Genomic DNA, 25,486 nt, shown 5'->3' on the forward strand with positions numbered 1-25,486 from the left:
TAATCACGGAGCAATTCATATCGGCTCTACCTTCAATTTCATATGTAAATTACCGAATAAGAATTTAGTTTCTGCTATGGATACATCAGTATTTAATATCATAGAGTATCCTTTAATTTCTCTCTTCTCACTTACTCTGAGAGCACATTTAATTGTTCGAGAATCGGCTACTCTTAGTTGCATGAAGTCTGACTTCCTTTTCAGATACAAAATCACGTAAACCATTGAAGCTGTTAAATGTGTGTAAACCCTCCATTCTGATTTGCGCATCAAAAGAGAGTTTTTTTTTCTGTTTATTAAGTTCAAGTAGAGCGCTTTGGTCATCCCTTACTAAGTCGTTCACAGTGATGCTATTAATAACAGACTACGGAATGTGTGCACTGTTAGCATGGACGTAGTCACTACCTTTATATGCGTACAGCAAAATAATTTGTTTAAGGAAAAGCCATTTCTTCATAAAGACAAGCTAATTATGGAATAGAAAATATACTAGTTTCTGTTGCTGTGAATTAAAATGCATCTGCAAGCAAGCTACGAACTCTTTAGTACTAGATACAAGATTGTCGCATATCTATAACTGTCTTTTAAGAATATCATTTGATAATGATTTTGCAGGCTACTTTTAATACTAATACTGTATGTATAAACAGAAAATGAATATTTGTGGTAAATTTCATAGGAAAAGAATCATAAATACGAAAATTAGAATGAGTAAACCAGAATGTTGCTAAATGGACAAGAAAGTTTTATTTTCGTTTTATTGTTTTTATTTACTGCTCTTTTGACTCGAAATTTGCCACATACATGCCTTTGCCGATTATGCACACACTAATATTATAAGAAATACCGGGCGAAATAGTTATCAAATTATATTCCTACAACAACATATTTATAGACGTGCGACAATAATTTTGGACATGAATTTACACTGGTCTTTCACAGTTGTGCCAAATTCAATGCTACGGTTCAAGTTCTTGTTCAACATAAAGCTACTGATTTTTCTTGTATGAAGTTTGAAAATAGATCTACTCTCTTCCAAAAGTAATTTTCCGACAATAATTTAAAATATGAGAATTTCCTAGGAATTTCTCACGTATTTTCATTATCTGCTGACCCTCTCAATTCGTAATGTAATTCAGGGATAGTCCTTAAAAACCCAACACACACAGCTACAAGTTATACGTGGACATTCTGTGTACGGTTTGTCTTCTTGGCTCGTTTTCTTGCTTTTAACATTAGAATAACGTTGTGGAGCGAAATTATTAACTGTTCCTACACTATAAGCAAAATTTTGTAAACTGCTGTATCATTGGTCTATTTTGTAAGCTGCTATTGCTTCTGTTATTTCTGGTACTCAGATATGAAATGGGACAGCTATTGAGGAAGGTGGAAATTATGTAGAGTTGCTATTAAGAGCAGAAAGTTTGTGAAAGTTTGAATATTGAAACACTGACACTGATTACTGGTCTAAGGCGGATAAAAGATTAATTTCGAGATCAATTCAGTATCAAATCGAAGTATGAAAACCAAAGGAACGTAACTCCAAGTATGGAATTTTTGTTTCCTTGGATTATAAAGATAATTCAGAACGCCCCACTTGGTGTTATTTGAGTGTTATTGAAGTTGACTGTCATTGACTTGTGCGCTGTGCAATAATGTGTTTATCACCTTATTAAAACAACATTCGTTAAAAAAAAAAAAAAAAAAAACTTTTCTCTCTCTCTCTCTCTCTCTCTCTCTCTCTCTCTCTCTCTCTCTCTCTCTCTCGTAAACCTACGAAAATTGAATGACGTTCCTCTGGTTTTCATACGACGAAATCATGATGATGAGGTTACGAAACACAGAGTTCCAGCAATGAGCGTTGACGGAAAGAGTAGAATTTTAAGTTCAATGAGCATTAGAGATTTCTTTTTTCAGTGTATCAGCCCGTCACTTTTGCTTCATTTTCAATATTTTATGGTGTGGTCTACCATAAAATATTGTGTGTATAAGAGAAAAGTTTAAAAAGGTTCCGACTTGTCCAACGAACACAGGGCATAAAAGCAGACTCTTATTAAAATGAAACATCAAGTGTCAAGTAGAACAAGAATTTAGATATGTAACGTCTAGTTCTTCATCGGAAACTTGCATTTCAGCGCGCAAGTTTTATTCAAATTTAGATGAATATAAAATAGAGGTTTCATTTAGTTTCCAATTTTCCCTTACAAATCCAAAATTTAATGTTATTATCTCTTGCAAAGTTAATCAACAGAGTTCGTTTGAAATTATGTTAAGCTCTTTACTGTTATATCAAGATTATCTTATGATGTCAACAATCCTTCGATTGGTCTGACGCAACTACCTAGGTATTCCCTATCCAGAGCCAAACTTTTCATTTCCCTTTATCTTGAACATTTTCTTTAATTACGTCTGTATGCTTTAATCGAAGCCTTCCTCTAGGTATTTTTTCGTCTCCTTCTGCCATTTTCTCTACACCCAGTAAAGCGATTCGTCCTTGTCTGATAATGTGTCCAATCATCCTTCCTCTTCTCTTCGAAATAAGTCTTTGATAGAGAAAACCTTATTCCGTAACAGTTTCCGTCAACGCAACTAAAAATCTGTACTTTAATTTGCAATAATACATGTATCAGTTATTTTTCTTTGCGTGTTTTGCGTTGCGTGAGCTTCGCAAATTTTCTAAAAAAAGGTACGGAATAAGGCCTAGGTTTGTCTTTCCTACTCCCACTTCAAATACTTTTTTTTTCGATACCTAATACACGCATCTTATTTTCGATCTCTTTATACAACATTACATATCAAAAGATTTTGTTATCCGTTTATCCTTTTCTAGAGTGCATGCATTACATTCATACAACACCTCACACCACATATATAGTAGTCAGTCTTTTCTCCAGTTCTATGTCGATTTTCCTGGCCAAAGCTCTTATTCTTTAATTCGAATGACATTTTTTACCAAAGTAAACTTTAAACACTCTTATAATACACCAGCGTCAATTATTCTACTCACTTTGCTAGGTTAAAATAAGAAAAATCAGTAATATTTTCCGTTAGTCAGTCTCTTTTTACTATTACTGAAGCGCTCTCCGATATGTGTCATTTTCCATCATTTGTATATATATAATCTCTCTCTCCCAAGTGGTGGAGCTGAATTTCGATTTAAACGGCATCCCAAGTATCACTGTTAATCTCAGAGAATCCGAAAACTATGGATTCAACACCAATATCAATCATTTTCGATCATTTCTATAAATTTTAATATTATATATATATATATATATATATATATATATATATATATATATATATATATATATATATATATATATATATATATATATCCCCTCCTCTAAGTTCGATTGTCAAGGTGAAATGATAAAAACCATCCCAGGCCCGAACCTCATCTATGCTGAAAATTTGATCGAGATCGATCGGGTAGTTCAAGACTTAAGTCACATAGTTACTTTCATTTTTCTTTATATAGATACACTATGGGATCAAAAGTATGGGGACACTCCAAAAACCTACGTTTTTCACATTAGGTGCATTGTGCTACCACCTACTGCCAGGTACTCATTATCAGCGACCTCAGTAGTCATTAGACATCGTGAGAAAGCACAATGGGGCGCTCAGCGGAACTCACGGACTTCGAACGGGGTCAAGTGATTAGGTGTTACTTGTATCAGAAGTCTGTACCCGAGATTTCCACACTCCTAAGCATCCCTAGGTCCACTGTGTCTGATGTGATAGTGAAGCGGAAACGTGAAGGGACACGTACAGCACAAAAGCGTACAGGCCGACCTCGTCTGTTCACTGGCAACCGCCGACAGTTGAAGACGTTCGTAAAGTGTAATAGGCCGACATCTATCCAGACCATCACACAGGAATTCTAAACTGCATCAGGATCCACTCCAAGTACTATGACAGTTAGGCGTGAGGTGAGAAAACTTGGATTTCATGGTGGAGCGGCTGCTCATAAGCCACACATCACGAGGGTAAATGCCAAACGACGCCTCGCTTGGTGTAAGGAGCGTAAACATTGGACGATTGAACAGTAGAAAAACGTCGTGTGGAGTGACGAATCACGGTACACAATGTGGCGATCCGATGGCAGGGTGTGGGTATGGCGAATGCCCGGTGAACATATGTCAGCGTGTGTAGTGCCAACAGTAAACTTCGGAGGTGGTGGTATTATGGTGTGGTCGTGTTTTTCTTGGGGGGGCTTGCACTCCTCGTTGTTTTGCATGGCACTTTCACAGCGCAGGCCAACATTGATGTTTTAAGCACCTTCTTGCTTTCCACTGTTGGAGAGCAATTCGGGGGTGGCGATTGCATCTTTCAACACGATCGAGCACCTATTCATACTGCACGGCCTGTGGCGGAGTGGTTACACGACCATAACATCCCTGTAATGGACTGGCCTACACAGAGTCCTGACGAATCCTATAGAACACCTTTGGGATGTTTGGAAAGCAGACTTCGTGCCAGGCCTCACCGACCTACATCGATACCTCTCCTCAGTTCTGCACTTCATGAAGAATGGGCTGCCATTCCTCAAGAAACCTTTCCGCACCTGATTGAAAGTATTCCAGCGAGAATGGAAGCTGTCATCAAGGCAATGGCGGTGGGCCAACACCATATTGAATTCCAACAGTACCGATGGAGGGCGCCACGAACTTATAAGTCATTTTCAGCCAGGTGTCCGGATACTTTTGATCACGTAGTGTATGTTGTACTGTAGAATCTTAAAATTATATTTTGTGTACAAAAGCTTGCATTGTTTCTTTTATTAATGCACCCTAATGTGTTTAAAAGACAGCATATTGACTATTTTACATCTATTGCTATGTACGTTTAGATTAATATATCGTTGTATTTATTATATTCTATTAATATTATATTATATATATATAAATTTTCTTAGCTTAGAAACGAACCGAACTAAAGATTCTACCTCCATTATAACGAGCTATTTTCTAAAGCTACAACGCAAGAAATTATTTTATAGTACATTAGCAGTCTTCCTGTATGGTTACAGTACATTGCTGAAAGTAAAAGTTCCGTGCAAATGTTCTTCTCTTCAATATTATATCAAATTCTATGAAAATAGAAAATAATCGAATTGACCTTGGGAGGGAGATCTTGATTTGACATGCAATGGTCCTCCCCTGGAGTAGATTTAGTAAATATTAAGATCTATCTAGTAGATTAATCCAGTAACTGTTACGCATACGCTGTTGCGCATATTGGACATGAAGTAGTTAATTTACTTGTAAGCATAGATAAAAGACATGTTTCTTTTATGCAAATCACTGCATACCTTGTCTTGTAGAAAGCTCTGTATTTCAACTCTTGCAGATCTAAAAGAAACATACACTGTTTCATGACTGTTCAATCAGTGGTAACTTCTCACTATAATTACGTACAAATATGCTTTAAAGCATGTTCTCTTTGTTAAAAGAAAAAAAAAACTACTCTTTCATTACGTCTCAATGGTATGTACTATGTAGATTGAGAGATACAAAGCAATCAATATTCAAGAAGAAAATTCAGCATATTCGTGTAATAGAACTCCCCCTCTTTGCCTATCTATTAATACTTAAATCTACATGAAACTAAGAATAAACTTTGAAATATAACAGTAAATTTCTAGATTTAAAAAAAAAAAATCTGCTTTAATATTACATTTACCAACTAGTAATTGAAAAAAATCGTAAACAGGAATTTGAAGAAGTTTGATATATCTGTTATATGTATCATAGACACCTACGAGGGAAGTTTCCGAAGTTCTGGGAATCTTATTTTGAAATTCCAATATCATTAACTCTTGCCTATAATACAACGCATGTAGTTTTTCGTAACTCATGCTTAACTGCATGCAATTTTCTCAGTGAGATACTGAACTTTTCACACGTCTTTCACGGTACTTTTTCCTGGTTTCTTTTTCTTTTCTTTAATCCGCTGGAGTGCAGCGCATTTCGTGTCATTGAACTTCCGATATTGGATACTAAGCACAGTTTTTTTTCAGCTCTGAGAAGAAACTATGATCGCTAGGTTCTAGATCAGTCAGATAAGGTAGATGTGGGATTAATTTCTAGCGCACATCATAGTTTGCCAAGCAGTATGTAATACTGCATTATCATGCAATACGCGGCTATGGGGCTTTGCAGGCCGGCGTTTCATAAGTGAACAAAAAGTTACGATATTGTTCTGCGTTAATCGCAATTCTCTATGCTAGGTAATTTACGGCGATTTTCTCACCATAATCTCACGTCAGAATACAATAAAAATTGCTTTCCTACCGGGAATCAAACCGGTGTATCTCACGCTGAAAGCCTATACGCTAACCATATGCAGTAGTTGAAAGAGTTCCTTACCGGCAACATCAACCAAAGACATTAAAAGAAAAAGACTATAATGAGAATGTTCTTCTGGAAAAAGAGGAACTTTTTTTGCTGGTTTTAACACAGAGAAAAAAGAACTCATTAGTTAGAGACACACATTTTACTTTTATTCTTCACCACCAAAAGCTGTGTTCAGATCACTAAAATCCAATGTTCTATTCGTTTATTTTCCCACTAAGATGAAATGTAGCTTAATCCAACATACGAGGAGATTAAGAAATTCATTATTTTTGAAGCGCTATTGCGTTAACAAAGTTCCAATAACTTTCAATGACACTTAGGTATTTGCAACAATTGGATTTTGTATCGAGAAACTTTCGTCTTTCACTAGCGCAGAGTTCATAGTGGTCTGGTACTTTCTAAATAGTTGAAAAGTGACCAAAAGCATATAAAAAAAGCGACCAAAATCTCATCATAAAGTAACTTCAAACCTTGATGTCAAACTTGGGCATTAATTAAATTTTACATTTTTTTGTTTGTTTTTGGTTTGTTTGTTTGTTTTTGTTTTTCCCAACCAAACATACGGCTGAATCATAGCTTAAATACGTAATGTTTTAACATGTTAAAATTAAAAAAAAAATTTGCTTAAGTTTATCAGCTAATAAAAAAAAATAGATTTTTTGTGTTTAGAGGTTCATTGTTAATTACATACTTTGCATGGTTTTCTATTTCAACTTCGATATGAATGGGGTAAGGTCAAATTTCTATATTTTCGTTATGTCCAATAATACAAAATTAATGTAATTAATACATAGCACCTACATTATCGTTATTAATAATAAAATTTTGCCTTGTACGATTGTTTTGTTACAAATTTTGTCTTGGTAAAACATGATTGGTAAACATAGGTATGACTTCTACCAACATCCCGGATACAACGAAAAGTAAACTAAACAGGTAATATTTGTCACTCTTCTTTAACACAATAAGATCAAAACAAATTATGTGGATTATGTTTATACCCTTATTATGAACTTATAAAGTAAATTACAAATGTTAGCTAAAAATACAGTTGCATACAAAATTAAGTTTAAAAACCAAAAACTGTAACAAGTACGTATGGTAACAAATTTTTATACTTTCACATAGACTGTCTTTCTTCATACAGAAGTGAAAAAAAAAATGAAATGAAATCTTTGTTTTACGTTCCACGATTATGCCGGTTAGGCTAAAGAAGACGGTGATGATGAGTGATGAATGAAATGGTGGAATGAAGAAAGTGGGAGGAAACGGGAGAACCCCGAGAAAACCCACGCACACGGTGTTTGTCCACCATAAAGTTCACTTGGCGGGAGCTGGGATCGAACCCTAGACCCTAAGCACCAGAGGTGAACGCTCTACCACTGAGCCACCGTCATACAGAAGTGAGTTATTAAAGAGTTTTCAGAATAATAAGTAACCAGTTTCTGTCTTTTTCCATTTATTTTTATACTATTTTTCTTGGAAAACTGCCAATGAAAAACAAACCACAGGAAAAAATTACTTTATCCCCCCAAAAAGTAACTTTTAGTGACCTACTTGAAAAAAAAAGTAACTTTTAGTTAAAGTGACTCGCTATGAGCCCTGCTAGCGTTTTCTAAACCATTAGCTGGTTAAAATCTAATTCTAAATTAGAACAAGCAGTTAAGGAACGAAAGCTTTATACAGCTTCAGACTGCTGTATTATGGAGATTAGTACATTAGGTAAGCTTTCCTTAGTCCTTGCAATAATACGTGACTTCTCTTAAAAGTAGTAACTGTTTAAAAATATCCTCATTATAGGAAGAAAATGTCTCAATGCGTAAGTAACGGTAATTCCAAAATTGCAACTTTTGTAATACTATACTTTTGTTTTGTCGGAAATGATGAAATCCTTTGACTCATCGATTCAAGGCATACTTTAATACCTCAATTACCTTTTCTCTTACAACATTCTTCCCTTGTAATAGATTGTTTGTTCACTAGTATGTAATTTAATAGCTAGTCCTCTATCCTAAACCATGCTGCTATAGTATAAACATAGATACTGATCATTTTATTACATACTACTTTCTAGATTTTATCTCCATACTTTATTTCTTGAAGTTCATTAATTTTGAAATCTGAACGGATAAAATGATAGTCTACTCAGCTGTTCTCTTACACAAATTTTTATTAGGATCACGCAAGTAGGACTTCTAATGTCAATATGTACGTCCGTTACTACACAATATAACTCTTGAACAAGAAAGAATTTGATTTTTTGTTTTTGCAATCGTAAATGAAGTCAATCCATTAACATCTTCAAGTAACTTATTTACGTCCGTCCGTTATTCCACACGATAAACCTTGAACGAAAGTTAACTTTCTTTGCAATAGCTAAATCTTTTATCTTGACAGTATTCATTAATGGAGTGAATCCGTTAACTTCTTGATGGGTAACGGTGACTAACGGTTACTATCCATATTTCATTTCCTTCTACCCACTGATTGACATCTACCAGACAAAATTGGAACTTCTAAGTGTGATCCTCTTTACTGTTTCTAGTAGTGTATTATTTCTGTGGAGCGGTCTCGCGTGGTATGGTCGCTAACGCTCTCGCATTTGGTGCGAGTGGTCCCGAGTTCGATTCCAGGTGGGGGTACTCGGTCGGAAAAATGGAACAGCTTTTTTTAAACCAGCTATCCGGATAGTCTTTTCCTGGGTTTTCCTCATTTACACCAGGCAAATGCCGGGATGATACCTAACAGAAGTCCCAGGTCGCTTCTTCCTTCCCCATTCCTTTTCTTCCTCATTTCCCGTGCAGTCTGATTGCCAATGGATGCATTCGTCATACGTGACGGGCTAACATAACCATAGATGCCGAAAGCTCAAAACTTTGATTCCTAATTATGTTTCTGTGCTCTATCTATTTCAATTTCAGTAGCAATGATGTCCAAACTTTCGAGCCTGGAGCTGAAAAACTGAGCGCGAACCGGTGTGAGCACAACTCCTACAAACGACTAGCGAGCCAGAGAACCCGAATCCGAACAACTGCGAAGTTAAATTAGGCCAATGAGCGCGAACATAAAGCACGTTTAAGTCTCATTAATAAGAGCGAGTCCAACTCCAATGAGATTAATGATCACAATATAGAGTCAACTCAAGTTTAATAGAGGACAAAGAGCGTGAGCAGCACCGAAGAGTGAGCTTGAGTCCGCGTGAGCCCGAATGAATTCCAAATGCAAGCTTACCATATTGTGATAAAATTATGCATTAAAATACTGGTTAATCCTCTGTTAAATATTCTTACTATCATTTATGCAACCTAGGGTTACCACCCGTCCGGGTTTCATCCGGACATTCCTCAAATTAAACCATTCGTCCGGAGTCCGGAGCAACATCTACTCCGGACACCAAATGTCCGGGAATATGAAAATTTATAGCCTAAATCTACATTTCATATCTGTATCATAATACGTAAGCCGTAGTGGTTCAAACAAGCACTACCGAATATTTTCATAATTCTTTTTTATTAATTTCCTACTTCAGAAATTTTAATTTATTTTTATAATAAATGAACTGTTTTGTATTTTATTCGGAAGTTTATTATGTGGTTGGCACCACCAATGCAAGCTCGAAATAGCTTATGTTTCTCTACATTTTGTGCCAAACGAAACCTACTTTTCATTATTGATTGTAATTGACAAAAAAAAAAAAAAAAAAAAAAAAAAAAAAAAAAAAAAAAAAAAAAAAAAAAACAGCAGTAATTTATGTTATTTTTCTAAACACTGAATCCCTTTTGAAACATTATGGCGTCAGTATTAAGTTGAGTTGATTTTGAGTTTAACGTCCCGTTCAGCAGCGAGGCTATATGAGACGTGGACCTACTGATTAACGTGGAATCCGAACCACATGAGCTCCCGCCGGGAATCGAACCCGGGCCTCCCACGCCAAAGGCGCGTACGCTAACCACTTAGCCACGGAGGAGCTCACGCCAGTATTAAGCTATTAACATAAATCTGTAATTGTAAGAAAATATAGTTACTTAGGTAGGTTTGAAGTTACTTGCATAGTAGTGAGGGTGATCAATTGAGATGGATAGTTTGTTCGAGTGTTCCTGAGTTTCAGTAAAGTACGACGGAAAGTGTTAAAGTCTGGAAGACTAGTTTTTAACTGCTGTTTGTTTTAAATGTGTGTCTTGATAGTAAAATTGCTTCCGTGAAATTTGGCCTTCTAATTAGGTATACGTCTTTCAGTGAACAGCAGGAAGCCTATTAGTAGATCTTGTTCACGATTTACGTAATGTTTTGTATGTCTATCTTTTAACTTTACTTAAATTTATATATATGTATAATGTCCGGGATTTCTCCAGATGAAAGGTGTTAACCCCAATGCAACCCTAAATAAACAAAAGACTAGAAACGTTCCCTTCAATTGAATCAGTGAGTACAAAAAGGAGAATATTCCACAACACGTTACTTTTGAACATTGTAAAGTAAAACTGCTTACCGGAAATACCATTGCTTACGTAAAAATATCTGTATGGGAGGTTTGTAGCGCATGTTAAGACCTTTCATTTCCCGAAATTCCAAAAACGTAATGGGATTGGATATTTAGTTATGGAGAAATTGTTATCGTGGAATGTTATTCTTTATTTTTGGAATATTATTTTTTTACTCACCGATTCAATTGTCAAATAAAAATACGAAGTTTGATGAGTTTGTTCTTCGGTAAATTTCTAACTGCTGAACGTTTTCTTTTCTATAGGCTCCCAAAGAACAGTGTATTTTAAACAGGTTTGCAGACTACAAATTGTATACCCTTGTGGCTCTCTTCGATACAAATAACGATAATAAATTAAATGTATTAAGTACCAGACACTTTAGCTGAGAATCTCAGAATTTAGAAATTGCATAAGGGATTGTCATCCACTTTTTTTCCCTGGACATACATTTTACTCTATCCACCCTATTCTCAGGAAGATCAAAATTTGAAGAAAGAAAAAAAAAAAAAACTTTTCATGTGATAAATCTTTTTGGTTTACTGATGTCCGAGAAAGATCTTCATTAAATGAAATTAAAACAAAATACTAAAATTAACTTGATACGTATGTCGATCTTAGATTTAAGCTATATGTTCAAACATAGAATAACTGAAAGAATCGCAGGCTCATTCATCTTATTACTGGAAGCATCAACATTTACTACTTCTTAAAAAGTAAATTCCTTGTAAAAATGTAAATTACAAGAAAAAATAAGTTTGTGGTGGACAACATCGCGTCCGTGGGTTTTCTCGGAATATTTCAGTTTCTTTCCACTTTTTAAAATCCATCAATTCTATCATCATTCACTTGCTTTAATCAGTCTCTCAGCTTAAAGGGCATAAACGTTAAACAGATTTCATTTAATTTCATTTAAAAAGTAAATAATTTCAGTTAAGACTACACAAATTCTAGTAGCTTTACAGATTTATTAGAAAATATACTTGATAGTTTTTAATTATTAAATTTTAGTATGTATTCTAAAAAATCAAAAAGGAATTTCAATTAACGGCATTTTAAAAACAAGTGATACCTGGAATACGAACTTCATATATTCCAGAACCCTGTTCGAACTGCAAGACCCTGCTCCTTATATTATATATATATATATATATATATATATATATATATATATATATATATATAAAGAAACTGGAATTGTCCGTCTCTCGGTCCCACGAATTAAATTTTCAAAATGTTAACAATAAATACACAGAAATTAAATATAACGAATAATAAAAGTACACCTTTTAGGGCCCATGGAGATTATAATAAGTTATATGTATTAAAAAGTAATACGAAATGGGTACAAAAGCCTAAAATCAGGAGTGAAAAATCACATGAGATGCCTTCACTACAGTTTCAGACAACTTAACGATAAAGCGTATGAATGGCCCAAGCGCAAACATACGCACAAACATACAAAAAACTTTGTGGCTGTTCGGAGTCCAAAACAGCGTTCGTATTCTGGGACAAACGTTGCTCGAATTTTTCGCTCGTATGCCAAGTATAGCTAAGGAAAGATATGCTTTGATATCGGACTAATTAAATGAAATCTGAATTTCTCAGTGTAGGTATTTCAGACTAAACCTGAAAACATACTAGAAGTCCCCCCCCGCCGGCTTCATTCTCAAAATGGCGTCTAAAGATGGCGGCACAAGAAGTCATTACTCTTACATTTGTTCCTATACCTTGAACAATCGTATATGGATTTTCATGGATCTTCTAAACATTTTTTCGCTTTCATTTTCTTTTTCTTAGTTTTAAAGTCTACGTTCTAACTATAAATCAAAATCTCACGTCAAGGCAGGATAAGATTTATTGAATTTTTCGATTAACCCTTTCCAGACAGAGTGGCCAAAGTGTCACTAACGGTAGTGACACTTACTTAAATCATCTTCTGTGTGAATACTAATTAAGATATCGGGATGATTTTTTCTATGCAGAATATGGTTGGACCATAGTTTATCCTGATGGTATTTTTATCTGAATGTCAAATTTCTCTCTCACATTTGAGTGCAATGTCAAAAAATAAAATTCTATCTGAAATGATAACGAAATAGATCGCTCTCTAACTCTTTTTTAATGGTAAATATCAAAACTCTGAACTTATAATGGCTACAGAAGAAAAATTCTTGGTTAGACTGCACGATGGTAAGGTAGGTGAGGATCTTGATTCCCTTCGATACAGATATACAAAAACAATCTTGGGTAACTGTCGTTGTGATCCACCTTTGATCTTGCAAACCTAACTCCAAAGTATGCAGCTGCCAGACAACGTTCACTAAGAGTATGCCTTCAAGTCGAGTTTTGGTTTGGAAATAAGCTCGAACCCACAGAATGGGGTTGGTACGTGAAAAATGAAAAATTGGTTCCAGTATTAAGTTTTCCAGCGGTGCCTGATGAGCTCTTGAATCAAATTAGTTGCCAATGTAAAATATCTCTTTGTAGTGATTGTTCTAGAAGATGTGAATGTCTAAAAAAAAAAAAATAAATAAATAAATAAATAAATAAATAAATAAATAAATAAATGGACAGTCCTGTACTAAATTCTGCGAAAACTGCAGTGGAATGACCTGCATTAATGCTCAAGAAGTTATTTCTGTTGAACAAGATAAAGTTGTAGACGATGTCCTATAAGCTACACTTGTAGCTTCATGCAATTATGAACTACAATATTATCTTAAATAATTTCTAATACATCCTACGTTACTGTAAATGCATCTATTCATAATAAGTATATCAAACTAAAAATTTGAAAAGAAAAATGTACTTGAAATTACATTTTATCATTTACAATTTTGAGATGAATTTTATATTTACAAACAAAAATAAAAATAGGAAAAAAATAAAAGATTTTTACTCGATAAAAAATTATTTTGAAAATTTATTAATTTAGTAATTAACATCAAATAATCCACTTTACTTTGCGTTTTAGGCGTTTAGAAGATGAAAATAAATGTATATTTGTTCACGTTATAGGAACAAATTTGACACAGGGAAATTATAGAGAGAAAAATGGGATATTTTCCGAATTTTCCTCTTGTAATAGGAAATTAAAATTTTCTATGGCTGGCAACATTGCTATCACACAAACTCAACTATTTTAAAATAACTCTGGTACATCAAGAATATATCCTACAAGTATTATGTCTATATCTAACGATTGAAATAAGATAGTGATTGAAAAAAAAAATAGATTATGGTAAAGTAAAAAAAAATCATGATTTAGAATCTAAATTTGATATTTTTGTACGGCCTCTAACTACCCAATTACAACGATCTGTACTTGCTTTTGTTCAGTAAGGACTGATGTTCGACTGGTGGGAGTTGACCTGCATTCGTACGTTTAGGTACGGATTTATAAGCATACGGATTTCGAAATTTTTGACTGAAAAATAAGAAAATTTTAATTTCTCTAGTTTGAAACACTGATTGTGAGTTGGTCTAATTGGTCTAAAAATTAGGTATCTATGTGAGGTATATACCTGACAAGTTCTAAGTAGATTTCTCTAAAACGGAGAAAGTTATACTGAAAAAACTGAAAAGAAATTTGGGAACTCGAAAAATCTTGATTTTTTGACATTGGGCTCAAATGTAGGGAAATTTGACACTCAGATAAAATACTATCAGGATAAACTATGGTCCAACCATATTCGGCATAGAAAAAAATCATCCCGGTATCTTAGTGTTCACACAAGAGAGGATTAAGTAAGTGTAACTACCATTAGTGACACTTTGGCCACTCTGTCTGGAAAGGGTTAATCGAAAAATTCAATACGACGTGAGACCTTGATTTATAGTTGGAACGTAAACTTTAAAACTAAGGAAAAAAATGAAAGCAAAAAAATGTTTAGAAGATGAAAATCCATGCATGTTTGTTCAAGATACAGGAACAAATGTGAGAGAGTAACGACTTTTTGTGCCGCCATCTTTAGACGCCATTTTGAGAAAGAAGCCGGCATGGGATCGATGGGGACTTTTAGTATGTTTTTAGGTTTAGTCTGAAATACCTATACTGAGAAATTCAGCTTTCATTTAATTAGTCCGTTACGACCCCTATATTTTGGTTATCTTTCCTGGAGTAGTAATTAGAGATCCTGGGTTTCTAGGGCGTTCAGATTACGGGAGGAATACTGCATAAAGATATTGGAATTAACATAATCTCTAAATATTAAAATTGTACATTTGCTTTCAAAAGACACGAGCAAGATTGTCCGTAAAATATTTTGAGTAATTAAAAAAAGTTTCTACTTAAAATGTTATGAAAATATTGCTATAGAGCATAGGGAGAATATGAAGTCCAACTTTAAATACTGCCTGCAGCTCCCCTTTAAAAGTTTCTTTCTATTACTACTGCTGCTGCTGCTTTCAATTTAAAGTGTCGATTTGCTGCCGTCTTCTCCGCTCCCTCTGGACCAGCAGAGGAGGCAAGGGTTAACCTTCAAGGACGCTTCACTGCAGTTGGCGCATCCTCTCGCATCTTCTCCAGTTTCTGTGCCATCACCGGGAATCAAGAAACCATGAAAAAAAAAAAAAAAAACTAACGCCAGCTACGTAGCTAACCTTATGCCCTTAAACCCTTAAGGTACGTCACGAATTTTAAGGCAGGTAGAACCTATGTTTCGAGCTATTTAGGCTTAACCTGACACGTAGATGCCAAAAATACTCTCAGCAAGTTTGTTACTTCAACGGATACCTAATTATGGCCTGGGATAAATATGTTGCTATGGTCAATAAATAATAATAATAATAATAATAATAATAATAATAATAATAATAATAAGCAATTCTATGTATGGTAAGTTTCTTTTTTTTATCTTTTTATTCCTCAGAATAGTGTTAGCAATGTTTGTGTATTCTAATATTAGTATTTCCTATGTACTTCGTAAATTCATGAGTAGCTGGTAAAAATAAAATCTGAGGTTGATTTTCAAACTATTAAAGAGCAATTTGTATTTATATTAGTTGACATTCAACTGGACGTGAAGGAATTAAAACAAATGCGCAAGGAAAGTTTTGTTTCTATTTTACGTCCTCTGCCCATCACATATTTTTGCGACCATCACATATATTCTCTCTGCTGGGAAATATGAAAAATCGGACCATAAATATAAGAATATAATAACTGGAATCCAATCCCTTCTGAGCGATGTCATTTGAGGAGACAAAAAAGAGAGGTTTTGGTAATTATCAGTTTTTTTTTTTTTTGGTAAATATGTGTATAGTAATCTAAGAGAAGTCAGTTCATTATACGAAAAACGATAATTATATAACTTACGAGAATTTCCGAGCGTAAGTACTAAGAATTAATGTTGAATAGATAGGTTAAGAGAGTGAAAAGACATTTTATATTTTGAGTTTAGCGAGTTAGGACTCTGAATAACTTTACTACAGTTTCATCTAAAATCAGAGGAAATGCTGATTTTCCCTTCTGAAAAATCAAAATATACAATTATAATAATCGCTTAACAAGAAAATGTCGATTTTATTCGAAATTTTGGCAATTGGAAGTCATAACAATTTCAGTTTCGAAAGACTTCCTAGAAAAGTAATCTACTTTGTAGTTAGGTAGAACACACGTAATAAAAAATTGTAGTGGATTAATAAGGAGCGAAATTGATCCTTTTTCCAGTGAAAGACTTACTGTTTATTTATTTCGTCACTAAGTCTACAATGACAACTAGATAAATGGTAATTAAATCCTAGGTTGTAAAAGCCCAAAGGCTCACAAAACAGAAGTCAACGCTGTTCGCTTGTTACATCTGCAGTTTTTTAATGTCAAATGATACAAAGGTTATATCTAACTACCCAAACGTCTAGGGAATACTAGAAGTTCTAAATTTGACAATTTTAGATTTAGGAATACTTTCTGCAAAGAACATCATAAGATTTTTTTTTGACATATTAATGATTTATGTGCTAAGAAATAATTATTAGTCGTGTAGGAATACTCACATGATCAAAATGATCGCAAATTATTTTCAAGAAGTGTTGAACTTACCTGTAACGAGGAAAGAGAAAAATTGATTAATACAATAATAATGACATACTATATTAAGACGAATTACTAAAAATATTATAAGTAATTTATTTTCTTAAATATTTAACGAAATAATAGTAAATTTTATAGTAATACATCTAAAATAATTATATTGATAAACAATTATATATTTTAAGACGCATAAAAAGTACGTTAGCAACATATAATGGTGAATATATAAGTACCATGAATAAAGAAACTAGTTTTTAAAAAAGGCGGATTAGGGTTTTTAATACATAGCAATTTTCTGACGGTCCATAACACCAATGAATAAAATATTAGATATGATATGTTTATGTCCATACAAAACTAGAAGTCCATAGTCCATATCAGGCTTGGGAAATTATCAATGTGTTTCTATATCAACGGAAAGAGACTGTTTGGTAGTACACATAAAATAATAGGATAAAGGTAATAAAAAAGAATATTTTATTTGAAAACACGAAGAAATTTTCTAGATATAGGCGCAAAATATAACTAATACAAGCACATAAGTAAAATCACAGAATAAAAGCGCTCACTAACTGCAATAAGGCGAATACTATTTACTGATTTAAACGAAAACAATTTACTAGATTAAAATGAATAATAACACTATAAGTTGTCAGCAGATGAATTTCCATTATTATTTTAAGTCAGAGTTGTTCCTGGGGATGTAGTACTACAATCCCAGATTTATATTTCATCATTTACGTCCAATATTTGATCATTCATTATTTTCTTTCAGGTTATTATGATTTGGTAAAGGCAGAAAACATACCTAAATGTCCACTAGCGCAAATCTCGGGGGATCAGGGGGACATGTCCCCTCCAATCTTGGAACTGCGGGGACTGTCCTTCCCAATAGTCAGATTTGAAATGTGTTTTTTGGGCAAAAATGTCATGATTTGTGTTCGATTGCCACAAAGGAAAGTGAGATGAAATTGATGTCCCCCCAGAATAAAACCCTCAAATCTGCCCGCCTCCCAATGTTAAACAACTCTGCTTGATCCTCCACAGGATTGTTTTTCAGCTTCACAAATATTTTGAGCATCGCATAACAAAAAAAGGAAAGAAAAAAAAGAGAAAAAAGGAAAGGAAAAGAAAGAAAAGGAAAGGAAAGGTCTTGTTCCTCCCAATGTTGAAGACAGATTGCGCCGCTGTGTATGTCTAGGAATATAACCTGGATTATTTTATATTAATGCACGTGTATATTAAATTCTGTGTGTAGGTGCGATCTTTTACATTATGCACAAACCATCTCCCTTATATGAGTGCAGCCGGACAGATTCTCAAGTCGACAAATTTTCGTAAACTATAACTTTCTGGATTTAAGTCACGCATAGCCAGTATATAGACCATTTCCTCGTTCACAATGGTAACACGACGAATAGTCAGTGATTAAAACTATGTTTTCCCATAATGTCAGTCAGTCGGCAATTCATAGTCAGACTTGTTGTCAAGTCTGAAACCAATCTCGTACCATCGACAAGTGAACGCAGTTATTAAGCTTAAGGACATAGTGTCTCAAGTTAGAACTTCGACTCAAGAAGGAATCTACTACCATCAAAGTATAACAGTGCGAGTGAGAATTTGATCCCTGCTCAACCACTCAACAATAGCACCTAACAATACACATATACAGCCATAATATACAGAAGCAGTCATTAAAATTCATACTTGAAGCTTGTATTGATTAATTTATCTTTGGTCATTCTAACAAATGTCCATTACAGCAATGGATTGGTACAAGTTCGGTATATGTCTATGGCATAATTACTTGCGAAAACTAGAAATAAGATGTCTCCAAATTAAGTGTCATAATGACATATCAACAGTAAACAAATAGGGTGGAAATTGTAGAAAGTAAGGGTGGAGATAAAATGTATTCTTCAGATGCTTAATCAATTGCAGAAAAACAGTTTACGCTATCTATTACAGTTTCTGCCATAGTCATTATTGTTAAAACCACAAATGGTTGATTCCAATCATTTCTGGTGGATGGACCATGTCTATCAACAAACTCTAGACCCTGTACATCTTGGCCATCCATCAAGTAGTTCTTGAGATTGTCTCCCGGACAGACAAGGTAAATATGTGATTGATAAACTACATATATTGCTTGAAAACTAGTGAGGACACCTGAGAAATTGTGTCCGGGGAGATTGTGCTAGAATCTAGTGAGGAAAAAAAGAATCAGGCGAACAAGAATATAATTTAACAGTAGAAACTTGGTGTCTCAGATGTTGAAATTGCTGAAAGTTACAAACTAACAAAACCCAGATTTGACGCCTAGTAACCACAGCTGATCGAGAATATATCATGATTTCCTCATTTGGTTATATGATAAAAACTTTTTACGGTATATTTAGCTAATTACCAAGTGCCCCAGCGATTTAGTCATTCTTGTTGGGCTATACTATTCATGAACAGCGTTAAAAGCGAATATCTTGCACATCAAGAAGTTTGCAGAAGACAGTGTATATGGAAATAATTTTTCGGTAAATGACCAATCAAGCAGCGCCGTTGACTGAGAATTTTTCCTAGGGAAAGCGTTAATTTGCTACCCCTAGAAAAAAAATTAAGTTGAGCACCTATTAAAATATGAAATATTAAATTTGCTACTCCCCCCTAGAATGTAAAACTAACATTTCTATTAATACTTCTAGAAGCCCCTGTTGCCGTTTCACTGAAGTACGGCCCCCAGATTACATATACTTTCATTTTAGGAAAAATATTTTGTTCAGAGGATGGGCAGCAGTAGAATTTATCGTTATTTTCAGCTCTTTTGGAAATAGTATACGGTAAGTCAATTCCATGCTTCATATGTATTTTAAACGTATAAGGAAAAACGTTTGACACAAAGCCTTAAGAAATGAAATGAAAATTTTCACTTTTACGTCGCACGGTTATGCCGGCTAAGCTAAAGGAGACTGATGCTGAGAAATTAATGCAATGGCGGAACGAAGTGGGAGGAAACGGGAGAACCCCGAGAAAATCCACGCACACTGTGCTCGTCTACCACAAACTCCACTTGGTGCGAGCTGGGATCGAACCAGGGAGCCCACGCATTAGAGGTGAACGCTCTACCACTGAGCCACTGATTTCTTACGAAGTCTTAAGAAATATGGATTATTTTGGGGAACCTAATAGATGACATTTACTGAATAGAACTATGATCATATTTTTCCTTCATTTAAGAGAGTTTAAGGATGTGGTGAACCTATATGCTCCAGTATACGTTCAAGTTCATACTTTATATGAAGCAAGGCAGTTTTGCTGAAGTGGATCCTTTTGAACGGCAGGGTGTTTAACTGGAGGCAGTTTCACCCTGCCCACCTACAAGTTACGGACCAGCCTCCCAGAGAAAACACTTATATTGGCATTAAATATGGTACTGTACAGAAAATACAGAAATGTGTTAAACTGTTCCACAGAATTTCATAGAGAAAATTAGCGACAAGGTCAAGATTGCAGATCACAAAAATGATAGGGTATATTTTAGAGATGGTTTTACTAAACAAGTATTTATTTCCACATATAAAATGCCATTATCTGACTTCCAATGTAATGGGAAAAATTAATAACTATATTCCCCTGGTAATAAGGATAACATTATGTATAGATTCAAGCTCTAGCGAAACTAATTACTATCATGTATGAGATATTTCAATTATCTTTGACAGAAATACTCCGTTCGCGTAACAAAAACAGCAGAGGCTGTTGCGTAACAGTGGGGCACTTAACCTTGACTACTTGTGGATAACCACATAATGACTGTATCATTGCAACTTGTGGAAGGAATCATGTCCAACAGCTGGAAGCACTAAACAGAACAATATCAACAACATGACACTGTATTTGGAGTCAGTGTTGCCAATACATATACGAATTTGTTGCGCTGCATCACTTCAAAGTCAAGGTTATCTTAAAGTTGTTTTTACCACCTACAATATCTTCATTTCTTATCCTATTTGTTTTATATGGGGGCATTATTTTGTTTTCTTTCCGACTAAATTGGAATATGATTTTTTTTAAAAATGATTTTGCGTTGTACATAAATTTAAGTTTTAAAATGTTACAATTATCACACTTCTTTTACGAAGTAAGGGATATTTAACTCTAGCCGAACTAGAATACCATTTCTCGAGAGATCACCGAAGTCGATCAGTAACGGGTCTGGTCAGAGGAAAAAACAACTGACAATTCATACTTTGGTCACAGGGTCACTGAAAACAGCAGAAGGCAACTATTCTGGATTTTGGTAAAATTACTTTAAACTGGGATATGTTGTAGATATTCTTATAAGAAAAATTCTTAATGGTCACAAGCATCAATTATTGACCGTTTGGCCACTACAGGTCCAGATTTTTGAAAACAGCCAGGTATAACGATATTTTGGATTTCGGTGAAAATGAATGACACTGATATGTTGTAGATTACGTAATCCGGAGAAAAAAATATTAATTTGTGGCTGCCTAGTAACGGTAGGTCAGTTGATAGAGAATTTGTCAGAATTCGGAGGCTCGGCACAGGCCGGTTATTCTGACTAGCGTTTTCCGTTACTTTCGTTTGTCGCGCAAGATGAACACCGGGATGTTATCTATGCTTAAATGGCGTTCGCCGCACAGTGGTCGGAAACTTGGAAAAAGTGGCCAAAAATAGTTTATTCCGAAATAATGAATGTTGACGGGCGTCTGTCTATTGTTTTATACGTAATTGTCCCTTCTAAATCGATTGCAACTACTGCGAATGTGATTCAAAGAACCCCTACTACAATATGTGCAGTTATATATATACAGGGTGGTCCAAAAGTGTGGAAACCCCTCGCATAAATGTCGAATACCGCAAAATATAACCAAAGGAACAATGTAGGGGAGTAACCCTAACAGCACAATTACATAGTAGGCATATGCCTATCATGTTCCCTCAGGTACATGGGAATGTGTCCAGTATGAGCCTCATGTACCTGAGAGAGAAATCACATGGATGGCAAGTGATAGCCACAGTCTATGTCCACCCCTAGGCACATGCCTGACATGTACCTGGGGAACGTGCTTAGTATGCTCCCTATGCCTTAAGCGTCAATGAGCCACAAAATTACCCCAAAATATGTTAAATCTCCTATATGCGTAATGTGTTTACATTAAGGTGTCTAAAAAAAGACTTTAAACAAGTAAAAAAAAAAAAAAAAAAAAAAAGGGGGTACCCCATGGTGGGCGCAAACCACCAACCATTGAATTACTAGCCGCGTGCTCTTCCCACTTGGCCACGAAGGCGATGAAGAGAACGTCCCTTGTAGAAGGATAAATTGTTGGAGTCTTGAATTTGGCTAATCAGAGTGCTCTTTTAACCGCGTATATTCGACGATAACCGTTTAGGAGATAAAATCTGCTCGTCATGTAATTTTATAACAAAATTACGAGTGTCTACTTTATTTCATGGTTTTTACATATTCACTTTCAAATGATCGGTGACAGTTGCCATCTAATAAAGTTGATGCGTCTTCTGCTTCTAGTACACAATCGCTTAGAAAAAGAAGCAACAAATGCATCAAATGTGGGAGATGAATTTAGAACACCTAAGTGGTGCATGCCTAGCACATCTTGTGCTGTTAGGGAATAAAGGTGAGGAACAATTGGGGAGGATATAGAACAATGAAAGTCGTCATCTTGAAATCCACCATCGTGAATCATACCATATCATACAGTTTATAAATTGAAAACATAACATGTTCACGCCTTATATGAATTGGCCATCGCTACTCAGTACGAAGTTAGAGAAGTTAATATGCATCCAAGAAGCGGTTACAGGTTCAATGTGCCCTCCCTCTAATTGTATGTGCATCTAATAAAAAGATGGTATAAAACAAATTAGTGTTTGGTCTTAGGATACAAAATTAAAGTTCGCGGTTTTTCACCCGCACCATCTTCGAAGAAAACACTAATACTTACTGGAATGTAATTTAGTTCTGGATTAGGACTAATGCACTGACGTGTAATTTACATCAGCTTCACACGACTGATAGTTTATCACTGCAATATGTATGAGTTCACTACAACTTTGATTCAGGGACGAAGGGCAATGCAAATTACGTACACGACAATATGCATTTTCTCTTTGTAAGGCTCCGATAACGGATCTCAACTGTAATCACATCATTATTCATCACGCATTTTCAGTTAGATGGGACTGAGTCCTTTAGGCGCATTTGGGTGCAGCTATTTCCAATGCTCAACCTTTGTACTACTCATGGTCAACTCAATAAGCCTTATTTTGCAGAACTAACTGCAGAACTAACATCACCGTATATGTAACTTTACGGTAACACTAACAAAGCCATCATATAAATGATATGACAATGGATAACAAGGCTTTTCACTAGAAACACAGTATTTGAGTCCAATGTATTATCCAACCGCTTTCATCGACCTCAGAAACGATATAAATGGTTAAAACAAGTCATACGGTTTGGTTCATTTTTTACTGATTTGTCGGCATTTTTATTTGTTTATGTTTACCTGCATTTTATGGACAGCGAAAATATTCCTATGTCCTGAAACTCCGGGTTTGGAAGCAGGAGATATACTCATAATCAAATATCAATACCGATTTCATAGGCGGCGAAGTTGACAAAATCTATTTTTGACCGCTTTTTTTTCAGTTTCCGACCACTGTGCGCCGCTAGTCTCCTCATCCCTTTTTCGGATTGTGGGATAGGATGAGAAGATCTAAACCTTTTCAAGGTTTCATATAATTCCACCAAAACCCCCAAATTTTCGTTACCTTCTGCTGTTTTCAAAAATGTTTCTCCGCAGTGGCAAAATGGTCAGTGATTAGTGGTTGTGCCCATTGAGATTTTTCCTCAGGATCACAATACTTACAACGTACCACGGTTTTAATCAATTCCACAAAAATCCAGAATATCATTATCTTCGGCTGCTTTTTTTTTTTAAGTGGCCCTGTAGTAGCCAATCTGTTAGTGATTAATAGTTGCGCCAATTGAGATTTTTTTTTCAGATCACAATATCTGCAATTATCATGGGTTTCAAGCAATTCTACCGAAATCCAAAATACCGTTACCTTCTGCTATTTTCAAAAAATGGCCCTGTAGTGGTCAAGTGGACAGTAACGGCAGGTTGTCCATTGAGACTTTTTCTCAGGATCACAATATCTACTATATGCCACAGTTTCAAGCAATTCCACGGAAATCGAATTTCCATAAGGATTGTGCGGAGTCTTTTCATGCTTAGCTATCAATTCATGTCTTATGCAGCTATAATGTTAAGAAGAAAATAAACTGAATAATGAACTAAGCTCTGAAACGATGTGTTTCACAAAGAAGAAGTTTTTGGCTGGCCGGTCAAATAGCTCTTAATCACGTAAAGGACAATCAGTTCATCGAATCTATTGCTTTGTTTTCCCTGAGTTCAATATCTCTTAATATTTAGCCAATTATCTTACGATGCTGGGTCAACACAGAATTCCATGTAATCACTAGGAATCTGTTGTTGGTTAAAGTAGAGTCACTTTTCAGTACGGAGGCTATATGAGACATGCACTTACACTCTGAGATGGAATTCAAATCACGATGAGTTTGAATTTCAATCCTTTAACACCGGGTAATGAACATGGAACCCTGTACATCACAAGACAAGCGCGCTAGCTACACACAGAATGGAGACAGTGACCAAATGCAAAGGTATACAAGTGCTAATCGAACAACATCTACATTGTAAAATGCCTTAAAACTAACATATGAATGCTGTATTATCCTCTACTAGCGTTGGCTGTGGTTATAAATTACAAACGACAAACTTCACGAGAGATGTATAAATCAATGTCAAGTTCTGTAAGAAAATAAGTTTCAAGTATATTATTTAAACACATGAGAAACTACTATATTTCAAAATAGGCAAGTTATTAGGGTAATTTGCTGAAATAACTTCTCGTATATTACGTAACAAATATGAATTTTGCAGGAAGAAAAAGCACATGTCAAAAGGTCGTACATATTGTTTATTATTGCAGATGAAAATCTTGTATAACATGCTAGTTGATACTAACTTTATTGTCCTTGTAACAAAAGAAAATTTAGTCTTTTTTCTTTTAAAATAATGGAAAAAAAAATATTCGAAGGCAGAAGAACTAAAGTTCACTATAGTTATACATGAACTCTCGTACAGTATTTGATGAGTAATCTAGGCCACACACACACAATTAGAACTATAAGATCTATACTTACACATTATGTGTGTATTAAATTCAATCTTGTGAAAATTATCTTATATCACAGGGAATAAGTATATCTCCATCATATCACTTGTGAAGATTTTATGTACTACGTTATGGATCGTATAGATTAGTGGTTCCTAAACTGAGGGAGGCGTGAGGAGCGAGCAAAGGGGTGGACGCTACTGATAGAAATCGTGAAATTAATATTGTATTACTTTTGATGACAGTTTACGATTTAGCTAACTTTACAGACACTACGTGCTTGACCACTAAATACTGCTCTCTTTCTATGTTATCAGTGTTCGTAGATTTCCTTATTAAAATTTCCTATCGATTGACAAAAATTT

General features: G+C 34.9%; 1 protein-coding gene across 7 annotated transcripts in view; it reads right to left on the bottom strand.

Moving 5' to 3' along the window:
• Window positions 1-25,486, bottom strand: part of LOC145662550 (uncharacterized) — a 436,952-nt gene that overhangs the window by 258,635 nt on the left and 152,831 nt on the right. The window contains exon 3 of one of the 7 annotated variants that reach the window (XM_081728275.1): window positions 16,494-16,886. The exons of the other annotated variants lie outside the window; for them this stretch is intronic. Coding sequence (XP_081584401.1) covers window positions 16,845-16,886 — 42 coding nt within the window. The 3' untranslated portion in view covers window positions 16,494-16,844. Of the gene's footprint in view, window positions 1-16,493; window positions 16,887-25,486 lie in introns of those variants that run through there. 7 annotated transcript variants of the gene reach the window in all.

Source organism: Thermobia domestica, chromosome 1 (assembly GCF_964235325.1).
Source record: "Thermobia domestica chromosome 1, izTheDome1.hap1.1, whole genome shotgun sequence".
Classification (NCBI taxonomy): Eukaryota; Metazoa; Arthropoda; class Insecta; order Zygentoma; family Lepismatidae; genus Thermobia; species Thermobia domestica.